General features: G+C 37.5%; 1 protein-coding gene across 1 annotated transcript; it reads left to right on the plus strand.

Moving 5' to 3' along the window:
* The first annotated feature begins 729 nt into the window (after positions 1-729).
* LOC127097443 (zinc finger protein ZAT18) lies at positions 730-4,567 on the plus strand. Its single transcript, XM_051035937.1, has 2 exons — positions 730-1,235; positions 4,393-4,567. The coding sequence occupies exons 1-2, from the start codon at positions 776-778 to the stop codon at positions 4,458-4,460; spliced, it is 528 nt and encodes a 175-aa protein (XP_050891894.1). The 5' UTR covers positions 730-775; the 3' UTR covers positions 4,461-4,567.
* The last annotated feature ends 18,126 nt before the right edge of the window (positions 4,568-22,693 follow it).

The raw sequence follows: 22,693 nt of genomic DNA on the forward strand, positions 1-22,693 counted from the left end.
AAATTTTGCATAAAAAATTCTTGAGACTTATTTGGATGTTTCTTAATTTAAGAAATATTCACATTCACTACAAAATACTGGTACTCATGGATGGATACGTAAGAATTTATATTCTTTTTATTCATTGAATAATTTGGAGTAAATGTGAATTCTGCTATACGCTGAAAAAAACAATATTATTAAAAACTCTACCTAAAAAATATTCGTTACTTTACACTAAGCAATACGCAAGCATTCACGTCAATTATAATAAGTCAAAAAGACAACTTATTATTGTTCTTTCATTCACAGGTTGAACTAAAAAGACTTTGCTTGCTTTTTTTTTTTTTTGTCTAGGACTTAGCTTAGACAATCATTTGAAATTTCCATATTTTCATTATTCTATTTTCTAGAATCCTCAACTAGTCAATACAAATTCTAGATAAGTTCCTTTTTTTATTTTTTTTTATTTTTATATCAGCTTCTTTTATTTGAACTGTCTATGCATCAGCACTTAAACTTTTTATAATTTTTCAGCTGTATGGATATAGATTAAAATACCCTCTCCCATACGACATGCACTATTCTACACAAACAAATGTGTACAAGAATAGTATAAAATAGTGGAAGTCTCGCGGAAAATCGTACTTGTACAACAAGTAGCTTAGTGTTTAAGGTTCGTTCACTCGGTTTCTCAATAATGCAAAACACCTATTTGGATCCCCACGTTTTCCTTTTTGACTTTACCTCTCTTATAAATACAAGCTATTTAGTGTTCTTCATTAAACAAACTGTCATGATGAAGAGACAGAGAGAAAATGTAGTAGAAAAAGAGAGCATGGATTTAGCAACAAGTCTGATGCTACTCTCGTCTCATCGTACTCATCAACAACAAAACATCAAAACATATACTCAAGTTGAGTTTGAGTGCAAAACATGCAACCGCAAATTCTCATCTTTTCAAGCACTTGGTGGTCACAGGACAAGTCACAAGAAACCCAAACTTGAAGGAGATGAAACACTCAAAGGAAATAATCATACAAATAAGGAACCAAAAGAGCACAAGTGTTCAATTTGTGGACAAGAATTCAAATTGGGTCAAGCTTTGGGTGGACATATGAGAAGACATAGAACTAATAATGAAGGGGTTTCTTCATCTTCTATGAACTATCAAGTGATATCAAAATCTTCTCCAGTTTTGAAACGATCAAATAGCAAAAGGGTTATGTGTTTGGTATTGGACTTAAATTTAACACCTTTAGAAAATGACTTGAAGTTGTTGTTTGGAAATAAGGCACCTAAAGTAGATCTTTCTATATTTTGATTTTACTATCTCGTCAAAATTTTGGACATCTAGTCATCATCATCTTTGTACTTTTTCAATTTTTTAAAATTTATTTTATAGTAAAATATTACACGGGATATTCAAACCCAATACATGTACATCACAAAGTTTATAAAATTTCAATTACTAACACACCAAACATAATAGTCAAACTTCACCCTATAATCATTTTCAAAAGCTAACAAAAATCAAGACAAGAATTTGATATTAGAGACAACATCATTAATAGAGATAATTACATTATTGAACATTATTGCATTCCTTATTAACCATAGAAAGACTCCAAATTATTGTCATCCAAATCAAACTTGCATTCGCCGTCTTCATCATATTTATCCTCCTTAACCACAACATTCAGCTTTGAGTAACATCACTTGACAGAGAAAACACCATAAATATTATTTCTCCATCTAAGAACATCAATAGTGTCAAGGGATAGCGATATTCCTTTCAAAATTTCTGTCAATTTCTGCACTTTGATTCACCAGTTCTACAATGTCAGAACTAGACACAACGAAAACATGCCACTGCCAGCTTCCGTCGACCTAGACTCTGACATCTGCTATCATTGTGTCTTTGTCCGTGCACGCCTGAAACAACTCCAGAAAGAAAAACCTTAAAGGCAAACACCCTAACCACTTATAATATCAAAGAAGAATCGTATTTCCATCCCCAACTTCCATCGAAATATTCTCCGCGAACCAGTTCTTTCTCAACAAAAAGTTCCTTCTCAACAAATGAATATTTTTCCTCCAATTTATGAAGTTTTTAGAACCTCTCGGGACCGCCCCTTCCATGACTTGCTGCTATAAATTACCGTACCTTATTGTCAAAAGTTCTTTCCAAATGGCATCGTCTTCCGGAAAGAACCTCCACTTCCATTTAAAAAGGAGAGCTTCATTGAAGATCTCAAAGTTTCTAACGTCCAAACCTCCTTCTTCTTTTGATTTGAAAATTTTACTCTACTTTATAAAATGAATTCCTTTATTGTCTTCGAAACGATGCCATAAGAATCTACTTTGAATTTGATTTATCTCTTTAATTATCTTCTTAGGTGCTTTGTAAAACGACATGAGAAACATCAGAAGACTAGAGAGCACTGAATTTAAAATAACAACTCTATTTCTGATTGAGAGACTTCTACACTTCCAAACTGTCAGCTTCCTCTTAAGGGTATTGATTAATGACTTCCATATTTCACATCTTCTAGAATTACAACCGATGAGAATGCCCAATTTCTTTTTGTATGTACTAACTGTCATACCCTAAGTTTTTTGCCTACATCAGCATAGCATAATAGTTTCATTTTTATCACGTATTCTTTCAGTTAAAAACATTCATCAGGATTTAGATAAAAAGTCAGGAGTTCTGACATTGGTCTTGATGACATTCATTCAGCCATCTATTGATTTTGAAGTCAAAGGTCTTAATTTCTCAATCTCAGTGCATCATCAATTCTATTTCATTGTGTTTCAGAGGTTCAGAAGGTGACAATCAGGAGTATTATCGTCATCTAAATTTTTGTAGGAGTTTAATTGTAATTGAGAATTAGAAATAGATGGTACAAGAGCGATTTTATTGTGTCTGATTGTCTATTCACAATTATTTGCTCAGTAGTTCAATGCATTCATAAGACGTCTGCATTTTCTACTCATCACAACATGTATTTCATTCCGCATAACGCTTAAAATATCAACTAGAATAATTTTTTTGATCTACAGACAGACCGATCTATCGTTTCTCAATTGTACGTTGAATTAGTTGGCGGAAAATTCCAAAATCGAGCTTGCAGATGTCAGTCTTATTAATTTACGGTTCGTGTAATTTAATCTATTATGCTCGTTTTGTTTTTTCGACTACTTTTTCGATCGCATTCCAATTAGCCTGAGTCTTTCAACAGATCGATTTTTATTTTAAAATTTGGTTAAAACATGTATGTTTCCGAGAAGTTTATTCTGTACTGATCATTTTAAAATTAATTAAAATTATGACCATTAGAAAAATGGCATTTGGCCTGTTTTTTCCTCCTCTTCTTCACCTTGGTTAAAACTCATAAACTTTTCCTTCTTTCCCTTGCCTCCTTCTTCTTCTTTCCATTTTGTTTTCATTATTTTTCTTTCTTCTTTCCCCATTCTCTCTTCCTCTCTTGACGCACGCGCATCACCCAACAACAACATAACATCACATGAATATACTAGCTATTAATCAGAAGTTGTTATGCCCTTTCATCATAATTTTTTTTTTACGAATGAATATTTATTTGTTATACTAATAGAAACTGTAGAAGAATGTTCTGACATAAAATGGAGGTTGTTTATGTTCAACAATTACGTAAGCATTGAGGGTATTCACGTCATTTACAATAAGTCAAAAACTCCAACTTATTATTTTTATGACTAGTATATTCTTTCATTCACAAGTTGAGCTAAAAAGACTTTGCTTAGTTTCTTTTATCTTTAATTTTTACTTTGCTTGGTATCTAAGTCGAACAATAAAACCCATTGGTCACGTTTTCCTTTTTGACTATATATACGACGTGTTTTATTTCAAGTGTTCCTCATTAATACTAAACCATTTCATGCAATATTAAACACTCATAATCATACTCATGATGAAGAGACAGAGAGAAAATGAAGTAGAAAAAGAGAGCATAGATTTAGCAAAAACTCTAAAGTTACTCTCTTCTCATCGTACCCATCAACAAGAAAACAACAAAACATATTCTTAAATGGAGTTTGAGTGCAAAACTTGCAATCGCAAATTCTCATCTTTTCAAGCACTTGGTGGTCATAGGACAAGTCACAAGAAAGTCAAACTTGAAAGAGAAGAAACACTCGAAGGAAATAATCATACTAATAAGCAACCAAAAATGCACGAGTGTTCAATTTGTGGACAAGAATTTAAATTGGGTCAAGCTTTGGGTGGACATATGAGAAGACATAGAATTAATAATGAAGGGTTTTCTTCATCTTCTATGAATTATCAAGTGATAGCAAAATCTTCTTCAGTTTTGAAACGATCAAATAGCAAAAGGGTTATGTGTTTGGAATTGGACTTAAATTTGACACCTTTAGAAAATGACTTGAAGTTGTTGTTTGGAAATAAGGCACCTAAAGTAGATCTTTCTATGTTTTGATTTTTCTATCTCGTCAAAATTTTGGACATCTAGTCATCATCATCTTTGTATTTTTTCAATTTATTTTTATAATAAAATATTAGAGTACACGGGATACTCAAACCCAATATATGTACATCACAAGTTTATAAATTTTCAATTACTAACACACCAAACATAATAGTCAAACTTCACCCTATAATTATTTTCAAAAGCTAACAAAAATCAAGACAAGAATTTGATATTAGAGACAATATCATTAATAGAGGTAATAACATTGTTGAACATTATTGCATTTCCCATCAACCATAGATGGGCTTCAAACCGTTGTCATCCAAATCAAACTTGCATTCGCCCTCTTCACCTTCCTTCTCCTAACCACACGAAAATCAAAGATATTACGAACGCAATTATCGGAGTCCGCTACCTCCGTGCCCAACCAAATGAAAACTCTCTCTCAGGCCTTCTTGCTAACTCTAGAGCCAAAATATAAGTGAAAAAGAGTTTTGTTTTGTCGAAATAAGACACACAAACTTTTTCATGACTAATATGAATCATTCCTCTCTTTGCAAGTTGCTCTTTAGTTAGTATTCTATCCAATAAAACTTTCCTAACAATTTTTTTATTTATTTTGGAAGGGACACTAGTTTGCCAAACTTGTTTCAAAGCTAATAACACCTCTTCATCATATTTATCCTCCTCAACCACAACATTCAGCTTTGAGTAACAACACTTGATAAAGAAAACATTATCAATATTATTTCTTCATCTAAGAACATCAATAGTCCCAAGAGATAGCAATATACCTTTCAAAATTTCCGTAAATTCTGCACTTTGATTTACCAGTTCTGCACTGTCAGCACTAGACACAACGAAAACATACCACCATCAGCTTCTGTCGACCCAGGCCCCGACATCTGCTATCATTGTGTCTTTGTCTGTGCACGCCTGAAACAACTCAAGAAAGGAAAACCTTAAAGGCAAACATCCTAACCACCTATAATATCAAAGCATAATCGTATTTCCATCTCTAACTTTGATCGAAATATTCTCCACGAACCAATTCTTTCTCAACAGAAAATTCCCTATCAACAAATGAATATCTTTCTGCCAATTTGAGAAGTTTTTAGAACCTCTTGGGGCTGCCCTTTCCATGACTTGCCGTTGTAAATTACTGTACCTTGGTGTCAAAAGTTCCCTCCAAATGGCATTGTCTTCTGGCAAGAACCTCCAATTCCATTTAAAAAGGAGAGCTTCATTGAAGACCTCAAAGTGTCTAACACCCAAACCTTTTTCTTCTTTTGATTTACAAACGCTACTATACTTTATCCAATGAATTTAATTCTTGTCGTAGGAACCATGCCACAAGAATCTACTTTTAATTTTATTTATCTCTTTAATAATCTTTTTAGGTGCTTTGTAAAACGACATGAGAAACATCGGAAGACTAGAGAGCACCAAATTCAAAAGAAAAACTCTACCTCTGATTGAGAGACTTCAACACTTCCAAATCGTTAGCTTCCTCTTAAGGGTATTGATTAACGACTTTCACATTTCACATCTTCTAGGATTACAACCGAAGGGAATGCCCAAGAATTTGTTTATGTACTAATTGTCATATCCTAAATTTTACCATAAGTTTTTCACCTGCATCATCATAACATAATAATTTCATTTTTATCACACATTCTTTCAGTTAAAAGAATTCATCAGGGTTTAGATGAAAAGTCAGGAGTTCTAGCATTTTATCTGGTCTTGATGACATTCATTCAGTCATCTGTTGATTAAGAAGTCAAAAGTCTTGATTTCTCAATCCCAATGTATCGCCAATTCTATTTCATCATGTTTTAGAGATTCAGAAGGTGACAATCAGGAGTATTATCGTCATCTGAATCTTTGTAGGGGTTTAATTGTAATTGAGAATCATAAATAAATGGTCCAAGAGCGATTCCATTATGTCTGATTGTCTATTCATAATTATTCGATCAATAGTTTAAGGCATTCACAAGACATCTTCATTTTCTACCCATCACAACATGTATTTCATTTCGTATAACGGTTAGAATATTAACCAGAATAAATTTTCGGATCTATAGACAAACCGGCCGAATCGTTTCTCAACTGTACGTTTAGTTAGCGGGTGAAACATTTCTAAATCGAGCTTGCAAATGTTAGTCTTATTAATTTATGGTTCGCGTAATTTAACCTGACATACTCATTTTATTTTTTCGACTACTTTTTCGATCGCATTCTAATAAGCTTAAGCCTTTTAACCGATCAATTTTTATTTTAAAATTTGATCAAAACTTGTATGTTTCCGAGAAGTTTATTTCGTGCTGATCATTTTAATGCGTTCAATTTATATTTTCGTGGATTTTTGGGCCTAATTTTTATTTAATTATTTTTGTTTTGTAGTCAAAATAATCGGTGGAATTATTTCAAATTAACTGTGTTACTAAGCTTCGGAAGAATGGTAAGCTTCTGAAGTTGTCTTACTAAGCTGAAGATTCTGAAGATCTCAAGCCAGATGTTGAGGTTATCAAGGTTCTAACTAAAGATCTGAAGATTCTAAAAATTCATAAGATCTCAAGCTAGACTGTTGACGCTATCAAGGTTCTGACCAACGATTTTGAAGTTTCTAAATCCAACTTTATGTTTCTTCATTTCATGCTTCATCAACTTTCATTAGAAGCCAATGAACTTGAAGATAAGATCAAATGAGTACATGATCAAATAGTACATAGTAAAAATCAAATATTATTTCCACTACCTGATATCATGGGCAAAGACTATACTATACATCACACATGTCACTTAATTTATGGGCGAAGGAAAGTACGCAGTATCACTCTTTTTACCATCCAACAGTGGACAACCGCTCTATTTGGTTTTCCCATTTTTCCCTCCAACAGTCTTCTTATACTATATAAGTAGGACTTGGAGACTTAAAGAAAAAAGCTGAAGTGCTACAATAATTTGACAAGTCTATTTTCTTTGTGAAAAGCTATCAATTTTGTATACAATTTTTCTTTAAGTGTTTGTAATTCATTTGTGTAAAATATGCTTGTACATAAGAAACTTGTAACACACAAACTCTTTCAAACTATTTGTTTGATTTCTTAAGAAGACTAGGGTATAGTGGGATCCTTGTGAAGACAAAGAATGACATTCTTTGTGATTCCTTAAGGAGAATAGGGTATAATTGGATCCTTGAGAAGAAAAATAAGGTTATTCTTTGTGATTATTGTAAACAGTTAATTATAGTGGATCAAGTCCTTGTGTATAAGGCGAAATCACCTTGACGAGTGGACTGGAGTAGCTTTGAGTTTCAAGCGAACCATGATAAAAATACTTATGTTTTTATCTCTTTGCTATTAACATTTAAGTAGTGTTTTTGAATTGGTAAAAAGCATTTGTTTTTAAAGCCCCAATTCAAACCCCAATTTTCTTGTGTTTTTCACACCTTCATATAGAACCAAGCACTGGAGTGCAAAGCTTTTAAGCTTTGGAGGTGGATTTTGTAAGACCCCAATTTTGGCCCTAAGATCCCTCATGGCCCATATCATATCATATCATGGCCTCAAGGATCATTGCATACCCTAGCTGTCCTCCTAGTGGATGGGTTACCTTGTGAGTGTGGTTCTTGATCACCAAGCATGTATTGCATTGTATATCATTGCTTTTCATATGTCTACTAACCAAAAGTACAAAAATATTGTCATCTAACCTTGTTTCTTGCAGCTGAAACAATCATCAGTCAATCAGTCAAAATCAGCCATTGAGCAATAGATGGTGGCCATTCTTGAGAATTTGGACACCATGATCATTCATAAAGAGTTCATATAACTTGTGATACCATTTGGAATTAAGATCTCAATTGAAAGAGGCTTGGAATTCATCAGAACATGGCCCAGTCATCCAAAACCCTAGAAAAGTCAACTGCAAAGTCAATTGTGGATTTGGAGGTGTTATCGAGGAACTGTTGCAGGAGAAATCTTGAAGAACTTGGCTAAACCGCAACTGTCATCACCTTGTTCATCCATGGCATCTTGAAGTTTCTACATCATCAAGCTGTGTCGAGCTAAACTTCTACTTGCATTCATCTTCCACAACACCATAGGACATCTGTTTTGACAATTGGAGGTTCGAAAAGCTCAAGAACACGAACTGCACATTCATAAGGTGAGATTTCGAATCCTTCGATTCTTGAAATCAGCATGTGGTTTAGGTAGATCGTGGAACATAGATTACACTGCAACTTAGATCATGAATTTTCGTTAGGTATTGATGAAGTTATGTGGATTTGAATGTTCGACTGTGAAACTTTCTTGGCTCGATCCGTGAAGCATGATTAGATTTAGGTCAAATCATTGTTAGATCCATGATCTAGGTGGAATGAGGATTCGATCCATATATGGCATGATGATTTTTGTGATGATTTGCTGTTTACCGGTATGAACATGAAGAACACGTTGATGTTCTTGGAGTTTTCTGGAAAATTCGTGTTTTGATCTTCAGTTCCCTGGCCGCGCATTTGAATCTTGTTTCCCTCCGGAATGGACCAATAGCGTGCTGACATGCAGTTTAATGAAACTGCGTCGTTTTGGCTATGGCGCAAGTAATTACAAGTTTGCCATGCTGAATTAATTTAATTTCATTTAAACTTAGATAATTATTTCAATATTTAACCAATCTTCAAAAAATCCTAATTAACTCATTCTTAATCCAAATTAGGTGGAATTTTTTTTGTTGGATTCAGAATTTCCTCTAGAATTTTTTAGGCATAGTAGTGTAAGTTGTGCCTGGTAGAATTTTGAATGGTATATTGATTTTTGACATGTGTGCAATATTCATGTGTTTTACCATTTTAATCACCAAATATTCATGCTAGCTCCAAATTAATTGAAAATTCATATGATGATTCTTGACACATTCCTGGAGATTTTGATATATGATTTGTAAATTTTAGACCTCTGGTCTATTAGATATGATTTATTCTTTTTGAGTGTGACAATATGTGTCACACTATGCTATGCTGAGTTCATGATTTACTTTTCCATGCTTCCCCTAGGCCTATGGCCCTGATTTTTTGCATGAGATACAATGTTGATGTTAGGTTTCACCCTGAATTTTTGTGGATTTAATTGATCAGTTTTCTAATTGATTTGGATTTTTGATTGCTGTTTAGCAATTTTGGTTTGTTTTATGAGTGACAAATGTACATGTGTCATTAAATACTCATCCCTTATCCTATGAACATGAAAATTTATGGAGTGCTTCCTAACATATTAAGCTTTAATTTGGCTTTGGTCCCACTCATTTCTAATTTGATTTCACTGTTTTACCAATGGATTGAGGTTGATACTCATTTTGGTGACTTAATTTGGTTGTGTTTTTGCATGCTTTAACATGTTGATTTAATTCCCATAGTTCCTTTTGTCCAAATGGCATGAAAATTGATGTGTAGCTCATTGAATGCCCTCTGTTTAGGATATAATTTTTGTGGAATTTACTGTATTGTTTTGATATTTTTTTGGATTGAAATCATTCTGGTTGTCCATATGTGATGCAACATTGCTTACTTTGCCTTAATATGTGCATAAAATGAAATTAGTGCATAGTTTGGATATGAGACCAATTGGAGGCTCTTATTAATTGAATTATCTTGACTTTGAATCATGATTCACTTGCTGTTTTAAGTTTTTTCCCTCCTTTGGACCCTAGGCTTGTCCTAGTGGTCTTGTTACTTATGTTTGAGCTTGACTTTGACTTTTCAGGTTAAAAAGCTAATGCCTTAAGGAGGTTGATTCATGATTGAGTTATTTCTTTTGACTATTGTGAACTAATTGGTTTGTGTTGTAGGGTGCTTGGGCTACTTGAGCTTGGTGCTATGCACATTATTGTTTGACTGTACATTGTTGATTGATCATTATGTTTATTGTTGTCTGTCTGAGTACTGATGATACTTGATTGATTGCAGGTACCCTTAGTTGCTCAGTTCTCTTAAGAACTTGCATTGCTTTGCTTAAATAGCAATTTGCATTGAGGTAGACTCTCTATTCTTCATGTAGTCTGGAGACCCGGCCTGTTATTTGGCCGGGCAAACTGTCTGAAGTCCTCCTTAAGAGGCAATGTTTGTGATTGTTTATGTTTGTCCCAAGCAGGAAAAGTCCTCATTTGAGGCAATTGGTGGATATAAGAGATATGTAGCCTATCTCCCACTATTCTGTGAGTCTTCTCCTTGCTCCCATTACATGGTTGTAGCATTGAGATCCAAACCCAAGATCTATCGAGTCTAATATGTGGAGAGAGTTCCATCTTTCTGAACTCCCACACCTTCTGATATTCAATACTCTCTCTGACCAGAGATAAGAGTGATGAGGCACACCCCTCATATCCTTTCATCTGCTTCACCTTAGCCCCTCAATGGCAAGGTTAAGAGCAACTTTAACCCTATTCCAGCTGGCTTTAATGCCTCACCCTTTTGTTTGAGCCTAATTGAATGGTTATAGTGTGTGCTACTTGAATTTATGTGATTGATTACTTGATTCATTTATACATGATTACTTGAGTTTGCCATTGTGCATTCATCATCATTGTTTGCCATTAGTGCATGATCATTTCATTTGTCTTTGTGACGCATTGTTGTTTTCCCATTGAGGACAATTGTAAGTCCATGTAGATTGGCTTTTGCTCCTAGGATATGGAAGAGATAGAGTGTAAGACCTCATTGGTCACTCATATCTTCTTTGCTCTTTGTTTGAGCATTGCTGTTGTATGTGAGGATTCATTGTAAGTCCATGTGATGTGGCATTTGTATTCCTAGGATCATACTGTGGAGGTTAACATAAGTCCAGATGGATTGGCAGTTGATTTCCCTGTTTTGTTTTTTGTTTTATTCTGATGGAGATTAGTGTAAGTCCATAGAGTGGCTTCTGATATCCTTACTTGTTTTAGGAGACAGGTATAAGACCATTGAGTGGCATCCAGTATCCGCTTTTATTTACTTTCATCTGTTACCATGTTCATATTATTGCTCATTTGTAGCCTATTCCTAAGGACCCACTTGAATCATCTTCTATATGATTTCAAGAGGTGGACCCTCCTAAGAAGTTTTACATTCACTCTTCTATTCCATTCATCCCATTGTGTCCTAAACCTTTCCACACATGTTTTAAAACTTTGAAATAAATGTTGTGCAAACATTCTCACCCTTTTTCAAATTAGAAACTTGGACCTTAAGTCCATGATTTTCCAAACTCCATTTTGTAAATGCTTCTTTGAATTGACTTTAATCATACTTTGACCCCACTTTGTAAATAATTCCAAATCAATTAACTTCACTCATTCAAATGATTTTGTGGCTTTGTCCATGCTTATTAAGTTTTCATACATTAGCCATAGGCTTGATTTATCCTAGTTGGTTGATATTAATCTCACCTATTTGTCCTTAGTTGATTGAATTGTAAGTCTTCCTTGCTTATTATAGGGTTAACCCCTCACTAGCAAGTTGAAGTTTTTCTCACATGGTGGACTTGTTGTTTCATAAGGTTGAGTTTTCTCCCGTGGATAACGTAAAACCTTAGTGCTTTTGTTTTAAAATGAACTCACAAATGTTTGGAAATCTTTTAGCCGAACTACGGCGTTTTGATCCTTACCTTTGATGGAAGGTACGTAGGCAACGGGTTCATCCGTTCAAACACAAAAATAATTAATTTGTACATTCTTTCCTCATCATCCCAATCATGTTTGCACAATACTTATGTCATGACAAATAATAAATTTCAAACAACAATTGTGAAAAGGGCTCCCTAGGAGTACCTAGGACGCATTGGGTGCCTAACACCTTCCCTCTGCGTAATTTACCCCTTACCCGATCTCTGATCTTTTTCATTAGTTTTCTACGTGTAAAACTTCTTAGGTTTTTGTTCGCTTTTTAACCAGTCCTTAGGATAAATAAAAGTGCGGTGGCGACTCTAATTCATTGTATACATTGCTTGTGATTTAATCAATAGATCATATAGTAACGAATACACCGCTACAGAAAAGTGGCGACTCTGCTGGGGAGCAGACCTTGGTGGTATTGCCAACTTTTCACCATTGTTGTGTGATATATTATTATTTGTTATTTGACATATTTTTGTACAATTTGGGATAACTGTATTGATTGTAATGTTTGAATTGCTTGATATACAATTGCTGTTTGCTTTGGTGATCTCTGTGAGATGAGTTCTATACCCGAACTCGAGTGCACTCTAGGATAGGAGAATGGCATAGTCTTGTTGACTGGTGTGGAGTATTCCTTAGCCAGTTGACTTGCGAGTCCATTCACTTGGTGGAGGTCATGTTGGATTAATAATGTCACACAAGTTATTTGTGGTTAGGCATTATTCCTTCAATCATGTGCCTTAGAAGCCAAGGACCTTAGTTTACCAAACCCATCTTGGCCTATTTTTAGGACGTAGTGCGGAGGTCGTTCAGATGTCAGATCTGATGCGATTGTTACGCGATACTACACTCATAAGAGTCTCTCTTGAGAATATTTTTGGAATACGAGTATTCGTTCCTCCGATAATATTCGAAAGATGGGACGATGATTATGGGAACCTCTGGTAGAACATGTCTGGCAGGTTTAAACCCTAGTACACTCCCTTTGGGTGGTTCCTAACCAAGACTCCATGCTCGTGACTATCAACAAACCCGTGATTCATGGTTGAGTCGTTCAGACACCGTTAATATCAATGGAACCTGGGTGTTGATAAGGTGTAAAACCTAAATCCACCAAGAAGGATGGTTGATATTAGGGATGTCAGAGCCGGTTCATGTACCGTTAATATCAATGGAACTTGGGTGTTGATAAGGTGAAAACCTAAATCCACCAAAATGGATGATTGATATTAGGGATACGTTGAGCTTTCCCATGACCTTTGTTTGGAGTGCTTTGCTTGATCCTTGAGTGTGATTGTTGCATTCATACATTCATGCATTCATCCACATTTCATGTCACCGAAAAAAAAGAGAAAATTTTCAAGGAACTTAAAAGGGCTTATTTGCAAAATTTTCAGACATGGAAAGACCAAAAAGGCATACAAAGAAGTACAGTTTCAGACAACCAGATGTAAAAGAGTTAAGGAATCTGACATCTTATGTACTAGATCCCTTGGGTTTCAAAGCTCGGTATGGGAAGCTTCTGCCTCTGCTGACTACTCAAGTTGATGAGGGCTTGATGAGCACTCTTGCCCAGTTCTATGATCCGCTGTATCGCTGCTTCTTATTCCCGGACTTCCAGCTGTTGCCAACCTTGGAAGAGTACTCTCATATTATTGGAATCCCGATTCTGGATCAAGTGCCGTTCAGTGGCCTAGAGAGTATTCCATCTGCTCGTGAGATTGCTAGTCTGTTGCATATAGATGAAGACCTGATCAAAGCTAATCTGATTACCAAAGGTGGAATTCAGGGTTTTTCTTCCGAGTTCCTTGTCGCTCAAGCTACCTTTTATGGAGAAGCCAGGAGTGAGGATGCCTTTGAGGCTTTGTTTGTATTACTCATCTATGGATTAGTGCTATTTCCCAACTTCGACAAGTTCGTGGACATGAATGCTATTAGGATCTTCTCAGTTCTTAATCCAGTCCCGACTTTGTTGGGCGATGCCTATTTCTCTCTGCACCTGAGGAATATGAAGGGTAGTGGAGTTATTGTCTACTGTCTACCTTTGCTGTACAAGTGGTTTATTTCGCACTTGCCGCAGACCATTGCTTTTAAGGAGAACAAGGGATGTCTACGGTGGTCCCAGAGGCTCATGTCTCTCACTAATGATGATATCTCTTGGTACGATCGCGCGTATGATACCGTTCAGATTATCGACTATTGTGGTGAGTTCCCGAATGTGCCTCTTCTTGGTACATGTGGTGGGATCAGCTACAATCCTATACTCGCACGTCGTCAGCTCGGGTTCCCCCTAAAGGATAAACCTCATAACATTCTGTTAGAAGGTGTATTCTTTCAGGAGGGTAAAGATCCCCAAGGCCTGAAAGCCAGATTTGTCCGCGCTTGGCGCAGTATCCATAAGAAGAGTAGGAACGAGTTGGGTCCGAAGAATTGCATTGCTTTGGAGCCATATACTTCTTGGGTCAGACAGAGAGCTGCCACCTACCTGATGCCATACGACTATCCGAGACCTACACCTTTGGATGTGGCTGGGCCTTCAACCCTCCCTATCCAACGTGTAGAGGAGTTGAGAGAAGAAGACCTTTCACGTGCCTGGATCCGTGAAAGAGAGGAATTGCTGCAACAGATTAAGGAGAAGGATGCTCTGATCGAGTTTCTTGAGCATCAGGTGATCGATGATCCGAACGACACTTGGACTTCTTTGCTTCCTCAGTCTTCCAAGTTTTGGAAGAGGAAGTACGATCAGCTTGCTAAGGCAAAGGCAGATATGGAAGCAGCTTATGAGAGAGAGATCAAGAAGCTGTGCACTTCTCGTCTTCCAGCATCCAGAGCTCCTAGGGATCCATAGGATGTTGTTTTCCTTTTCTCCTTGTAATTGAATCAAATTGATGTACTTCTTTGTCCAATATATTGAATGAGATATTTTCCATGTGAAATTCCAAATGCTTAAATACTCAAAATATTGCAAATAATACCCTAAGGGTTCCTTGAAAATAAAACAGAGCATCCGCACAAGCATTTCATGCATCATGTTGCATAAGCAGGTACCCTTGTTTCTGGTCTCCCTGTCCTAACTCTGTGTTCTTCATTTATTTTGAAGACAAGCTGACTCACCGGTATTACACCCGAGCCAATTCTGCAAGAGTAATGGATCAGCTAGAACAAGAGAACCGTGAACTGAGGGATGAAGTCGCCAGACTTGGCGCCCTGATGGAGCAACTTCTCGCTGCCCAGCATCAGCAATATCAACCTCAGCAACAGTATCAGCAACCACAGTATCAGCAACAGCAACGCCCACAGCAACAGGCCTACTAGCCTCGTGGAAGCACAACAAATCAAGCCAATTTGAGTTATGACCGGAAAAAGATCAGCTTCGATCCTATCCCCATGTCATACGCAGAGCTTTATCCCTCCTTGTTGGAGAGAAAATTGGTTACTCCCAGGGATCCTCCTGCTATTCCTGCTAATCCACAGTGGTGGTACAAACCGGATCAACACTGCGTTTATCATTCCGGTGCCCCTGGCCATAACGTCGAGAACTGCTATCCACTCAAGACTAAGGTCCAGGACCTTATGAGATGTGGAATTTTGAGCTTCGAAGATTCGGGCCCAAATGTTACCAAGAACCCATTGCCTTCGCATGGGAAGTCTGTGAATATGGTCCAGGGATGCCCTGGGAAATATAAAGTCAAATATGTGAGCCATATTCGACAATCGTTGGTGGAGCTGCACCGTTTGTTGTGTCAATACAGTTATATGGAACATGACCACGATAAGTGCCGTATCTGTTCAGTGAACCGCTTGGGTTGCAATCAGGTGCGAAGAGAATTGCAAGAATTGTTAGACGAAGGGACCATTGAGATTCTCCAGAATCGCAATGTCGATGAGGACGAACCTGAGGTTAATGTTATATCTCCAGTGTTCAAGTTACCAGAGCCTGTTGTTATTCTCTACGATAGCAGCAAGCCGAAGACTTCTTCTTCCCTTGTGATTAAACCTGCCGGCCCTGTGCCGTATTCATCTGATAAAGCTGTGCCGTTCAGATACAACCCAGTTGCTGTGCAAGATGGGGTCGAAGCGCCTTTGCCATCAACTGCTGTTACCAATATTGCCGATGTAAGCGGCCTGACCCGGAGTGGTCGAGTATTCTCTGCGCCTGCTAAGGCTCCTGTTGCTTCTGAGCCTTCTGAGCGTCCAGTTGGGACTGCCGTCAATAGTCAGAATCCGACACTTGATGTCGCCAGACCCTCCTCAACACAAAAAACTCCTACTTCTTCAGCTGGCCCGAGTGGCATTTCGAATGAAGAATCTGATGAGATGCTGAGGCTCATCAAGAAGAGCGAGTATAACGTGGTAGACCAGCTTCTACACACGCCTTCCAAAATCTCCATATTATCCTTACTGTTGCATTCTGAACCCCATAGAGAGGCTCTGCAGAAGGTATTGGATCTGGCATACGTTGATCACGACGTCACTATTGAACAGTTTGACAGTATAGTTGCAAACATCACCGCTTGCAATACTCTGAGTTTCAGTGACGCTGATCTCCCTGAGGAGGGAAGAGACCACAACATGGCCTTACACATATCTCTGAACTGTAAATCTGATGCTATGTCCAACGTGTTGGTGCACACTGGATCATCTCTTAATGTGTTGCCTAAATCCACACTCTCCAGATTGTCATATCAAGGTCCTCCTATGAGACAGAGTGGGGTTGTTGTGAAAGCTTTCGATGGGTCGCGCAAGACCGTCATTGGGGAAGTTGATCTCCCTATCAAGATAGGCCCAAGTGATTTCCAAGTTACCTTCCAGGTAATGGACATCCACCCATCATATAGCTGTCTCCTTGGCAGACCATGGATTCACGAGGCTGGCGCCGTGACGTCCACCCTACACCAGAAGCTGAAGTTTGTGAAAAACAAAAAACTGGTTGTGGTAGGGGGAGAAAAGGCTCTCCTGGTTAGCCACCTGTCTTCTTTCTCGTATATTGATGCAGAGGATGAAGTTGGAACTCCGTTCCAAGCTTTATCTATTGATGAACCTATAGAGAAGAAGTCTCCTTCATTCGCTTCCTACCGTGATGCAAAACTGGCCATTGAACGTGGTGCAGTTGCTGGTTTAGGGAAAGTAATTGAGCTAGAAGACAACAAGTCCCGGGCTGGCATTGGCTATTGTTCTGGGGCATATAATGAGCACGGTCTGTTCACAAGTGGAGGATTCATCCATGATGATCAGTCCGTTGAAGAGGAAGCTGCTGCTATCATTGAAGAAGATGCAGAGGATATGAGCAATTTTGTTATTCCTGGTGGTGTCTGCCACAATTGGGTCGCTGTGGATGTTCCAACAGTTATCCATAGATCAGAGTAATTGTTCACTTTGTTCGAAACCCTTCTCCCATGCCAAAAGGAGAAGTGATGACATTGTTGGCAACATTTAATACAATGACGTTTTCATTCAATTAATGCATTGTTAAACATTTGTTTTTCCATTTGTTTTCACTTTTTGCTTTTTGCATGAAATCAGTGATCACAAAAAACCATGAAAAACAAAAACAGCTTTTTCATCTGCATAAATGATTTGCTTGTTTAAAATTCAAAAGCTTTTCATTATCCAGAATCATTATGCAGGGATTTCTAAACCCATTGAACATAATGATCCAACGCCATCTCCCAATCTTGAATTCCTTGTATTCGGAGCAGAGGAAGATGATGTTGAAGGGGATTCCTGATGAGATTACCCGAACACTTGAGCAATAAAAAGCAGATCATTCAGCTGCGTCTCAAGAACCCAGCATCAGTCAAACTGGGGCATTACAAATGTAATGTAAAAAAAAAACAAAAGAAGAGGGTGAAAAAATCAAAGTAAAAGCAAAAATCAGGAAAAAAATTTCAAATAGAAAAAAAAAGGAATAAAAGAAGCCTGATACCCTCAAAGTCCCTAGTTGACTGATGCTGAATGGATTCAGAGGCGTTATGACCAACTGAATTTGGTTGAAGAGAAGCGATTAACCGCCATGTGTCATGGGCAGTTATATCAGCAGAGAATGAAGAAAACATTCGATAAGAAGGTCAAGCCTCGTGTGTTCCGAGAAGGTGACCTTGTGCTCAAGAAAGTCTTGTCTTTCGTGCCCGATTCCAGGGGCAAGTGGACTCCAAACCATGAGGGTCCATATGTTGTTAAGAGAGCCTTTTCAGGCGGAGCTTTGATGCTTACAACAATGGATGGGGAGGATTTCACTCGTCCTGTGAATTCAGATGCAGTTAAGAGATACTTTGCCTAGAAAAAAAGTAAATGCAAATGAAAAACAGAATAGCTTGCTAAGTTGAAAACCCGAAAGGGCGGCTTAGGCAAAAATGAGCGTCTCGATGGAGAACCCGCATGGGTGATCTAGGCAAAAGTTAGAGACTTGATAAAAAAGCATATTTGTATCCCGCTAGATTGAGTACCTCACTCTGGGGCAATCTAGGCAAGAATTAGGGATTCGGCAAGTAACTGCATCCTGACAAGACTTTCTGTTTCACCAGCTGTCTTTTCGTCAGAGGATTCTCGATTCGTCGTCAACTGAAGCTTCGAATACATCGAGATTCAAATTGGTAGAGAAAGGATCATTATGTTCAATGTAGCCCTCTTCCAATATATATCACTGATTTCAAATTTGTACAGATCTATGGAGTCTTGCCATTTGCAGACTACCATTCCATCAAATAAATTTGAGCTTTTTATCCAATTATTTGCACTCTTATTTGTTTCAATTCAACAAATGTTTTGCATGTTTTAATTGATAAAATATCATTGTTTTAAAAACAAAATTTTTCAAAGATTATTGTTTTAAACAAAGTGAACATTCACAATGATAAAAGGATACTCAAAGAATTTCTCAGTGCTCTCCCAAGGGTGGCATGGTTTCCAACAGGTAAGACATTTGTTCATACTCCTGGTTTGGTTTGTATCCTTCTTCTCCAGATTTGATTGTTGGGGTTGTCCCCCAAGCAGAGATTTGGTTGTTGAGGTTGTTCCCTAAGCAGAGCTTCTGTGGATTTTGACTCCCCCAAGCAGGAGTGTTGTTGAAGACTCAGTGTTCTCCAGCCGCAGTTTTCCCTCAGCATGGATGATTTCCTTGTGGAAGATTCGGCAGTTGATGGTTTGTCACCTTGGCGCCTCGCCACTTTCTCTAGTGGGTCGCTATGCCCAGACTTTATTTGTCTCCTTGGAACAGTAGAGCTGTTATTGATATCCCCATCGAAGTCGCGAGCAGAGTTGTTGTCATTCCTTCCCAGCGCAGTCGCGAGCGGAGTTGTTTACTTTCTCTCTATCAGAATGGTTGTTATTCTCGTCAGAGCAGGATTTATTTTCCTACTCCGTGGTTGATTGGGTTGATATCCCAGTATTTTCATCCATCTCTCCCCAGCATTTGTCTGCAGAGCGGTTGTTGTGGCAGTATTGCCTGTTGAACCTCCTTCAATCCCCGGTATGGTCGGTTGATGGCTCCGTTATCCAGAGATTGTATTGATTTCCTGATTACTCTTCGATCCTCAGTAGAGCGGATTTTGTTGCAGAATTTGCCGATACGATCCATCAGATGTGTGTTCGCCCCGAGTAGAGTGGTTTGTTGCAGAATCTACTTGTTTGGTGCTTTCCTTCCTCGGTGGGTTGTTCCCCAAGAGAGTAGTTGATGATATCCCCAGTAGAGTTGCTTGTGCAGCCAAACTCTATCCGATTGGCCTTTGCTCCCTCAATGGGTTGTTCCCCAATGGAGTTATGTTAGGTCAAATCATTGTTAGATCCATGATCTAGGTGGAATGAGGATTCGATCCATATATGGCATGATGATTTTTGTGATGATTTGCTGTTTACCGGTATGAACATGAAGAACACGTTGATGTTCTTGGAGTTTTCTGGAAAATTCGTGTTTTGATCTTCAGTTCCCTGGCCGCGCATTTGAATCTTGTTTCCCTCCGGAATGGACCAATAGCGTGCTGACATGCAGTTTAATGAAACTGCGTCGTTTTGGCTATGGCGCAAGTAATTACAAGTTTGCCATGCTGAATTAATTTAATTTCATTTAAACTTAGATAATTATTTCAATATTTAACCAATCTTCAAAAAATCCTAATTAACTCATTCTTAATCCAAATTAGGTGGAATTTTTTTTGTTGGATTCAGAATTTCCTCTAGAATTTTTTAGGCATAGTAGTGTAAGTTGTGCCTGGTAGAATTTTGAATGGTATATTGATTTTTGACATGTGTGCAATATTCATGTGTTTTACCATTTTAATCACCAAATATTCATGCTAGCTCCAAATTAATTGAAAATTCATATGATGATTCTTGACACATTCCTGGAGATTTTGATATATGATTTGTAAATTTTAGACCTCTGGTCTATTAGATATGATTTATTCTTTTTGAGTGTGACAATATGTGTCACACTATGCTATGCTGAGTTCATGATTTATTTTTCCATGCTTCCCCTAGGCCTATGGCCCTGATTTTTTGCATGAGATACAATGTTGATGTTAGGTTTCACCCTGAATTTTTGTGGATTTAATTGATCCGTTTTCTAATTGATTTGGATTTTTGATTGCTGTTTAGCAATTTTGGTTTGTTTTATGAGTGACAAATGTACATGTGTCATTAAATACTCATCCCTTATCCTATGAACATGAAAATTTATGGAGTGCTTCCTAACATATTAAGCTTTAATTTGGCTTTGGTCCCACTCATTTCTAATTTGATTTCACTGTTTTACCAATGGATTGAGGTTGATACTCATTTTGGTGACTTAATTTGGTTGTGTTTTTGCATGCTTTAACATGTTGATTTAATTCCCATAGTTCCTTTTGTCCAAATGGCATGAAAATTGATGTGTAGCTCATTGAATGCCCTCTGTTTAGGATATAATTTTTGTGGAATTTACTGTATTGTTTTGATATTTTTTTGGATTGAAATCATTCTGGTTGTCCATATGTGATGCAACATTGCTTACTTTGCCTTAATATGTGCATAAAATGAAATTAGTGCATAGTTTGGATATGAGACCAATTGGAGGCTCTTATTAATTGAATTATCTTGACTTTGAATCATGATTCACTTGCTGTTTTAAGTTTTTTCCCTCCTTTGGACCCTAGGCTTGTCCTAGTGGTCTTGTTACTTATGTTTGAGCTTGACTTTGACTTTTCAGGTTAAAAAGCTAATGCCTTAAGGAGGTTGATTCATGATTGAGTTATTTCTTTTGACTATTGTGAACTAATTGGTTTGTGTTGTAGGGTGCTTGGGCTACTTGAGCTTGGTGCTATGCACATTATTGTTTGACTGTACATTGTTGATTGATCATTATGTTTATTGTTGTCTGTCTGAGTACTGATGATACTTGATTGATTGCAGGTACCCTTAGTTGCTCAGTTCTCTTAAGAACTTGCATTGCTTTGCTTAAATAGCAATTTGCATTGAGGTAGACTCTCTATTCTTCATGTAGTCTGGAGACCCGGCCTGTTATTTGGCCGGGCAAACTGTCTGAAGTCCTCCTTAAGAGGCAATGTTTGTGATTGTTTATGTTTGTCCCAAGCAGGAAAAGTCCTCATTTGAGGCAATTGGTGGATATAAGAGATATGTAGCCTATCTCCCACTATTCTGTGAGTCTTCTCCTTGCTCCCATTACATGGTTGTAGCATTGAGATCCAAACCCAAGATCTATCGAGTCTAATATGTGGAGAGAGTTCCATCTTTCTGAACTCCCACACCTTCTGATATTCAATACTCTCTCTGACCAGAGATAAGAGTGATGAGGCACACCCCTCATATCCTTTCATCTGCTTCACCTTAGCCCCTCAATGGCAAGGTTAAGAGCAACTTTAACCCTATTCCAGCTGGCTTTAATGCCTCACCCTTTTGTTTGAGCCTAATTGAATGGTTATAGTGTGTGCTACTTGAATTTATGTGATTGATTACTTGATTCATTTATACATGATTACTTGAGTTTGCCATTGTGCATTCATCATCATTGTTTGCCATTAGTGCATGATCATTTCATTTGTCTTTGTGACGCATTGTTGTTTTCCCATTGAGGACAATTGTAAGTCCATGTAGATTGGCTTTTGCTCCTAGGATATGGAAGAGATAGAGTGTAAGACCTCATTGGTCACTCATATCTTCTTTGCTCTTTGTTTGAGCATTGCTGTTGTATGTGAGGATTCATTGTAAGTCCATGTGATGTGGCATTTGTATTCCTAGGATCATACTGTGGAGGTTAACATAAGTCCAGATGGATTGGCAGTTGATTTCCCTGTTTTGTTTTTTGTTTTATTCTGATGGAGATTAGTGTAAGTCCATAGAGTGGCTTCTGATATCCTTACTTGTTTTAGGAGACAGGTATAAGACCATTGAGTGGCATCCAGTATCCGCTTTTATTTACTTTCATCTGTTACCATGTTCATATTATTGCTCATTTGTAGCCTATTCCTAAGGACCCACTTGAATCATCTTCTATATGATTTCAAGAGGTGGACCCTCCTAAGAAGTTTTACATTCACTCTTCTATTCCATTCATCCCATTGTGTCCTAAACCTTTCCACACATGTTTTAAAACT

The sequence above is a fragment of the Lathyrus oleraceus genome, chromosome 6 (assembly GCF_024323335.1).
Source record: "Lathyrus oleraceus cultivar Zhongwan6 chromosome 6, CAAS_Psat_ZW6_1.0, whole genome shotgun sequence".
Classification (NCBI taxonomy): domain Eukaryota; kingdom Viridiplantae; phylum Streptophyta; class Magnoliopsida; order Fabales; family Fabaceae; genus Lathyrus; species Lathyrus oleraceus.

Excerpts from the sequence above, each read along its gene's own strand:
- LOC127097443 (XM_051035937.1), top strand. The coding sequence starts at position 776 with ATGATGAAGAGACAGAGAGAAAATGTAGTAGAAAAAGAGAGCATGGAT. Across the intron at positions 1,236-4,392 it reads ATTGGACTTAAATTTAACAC|CTTTAGAAAATGACTTGAAG; the intron begins CTTTAGAAAATG and ends TAAATTTGACAC.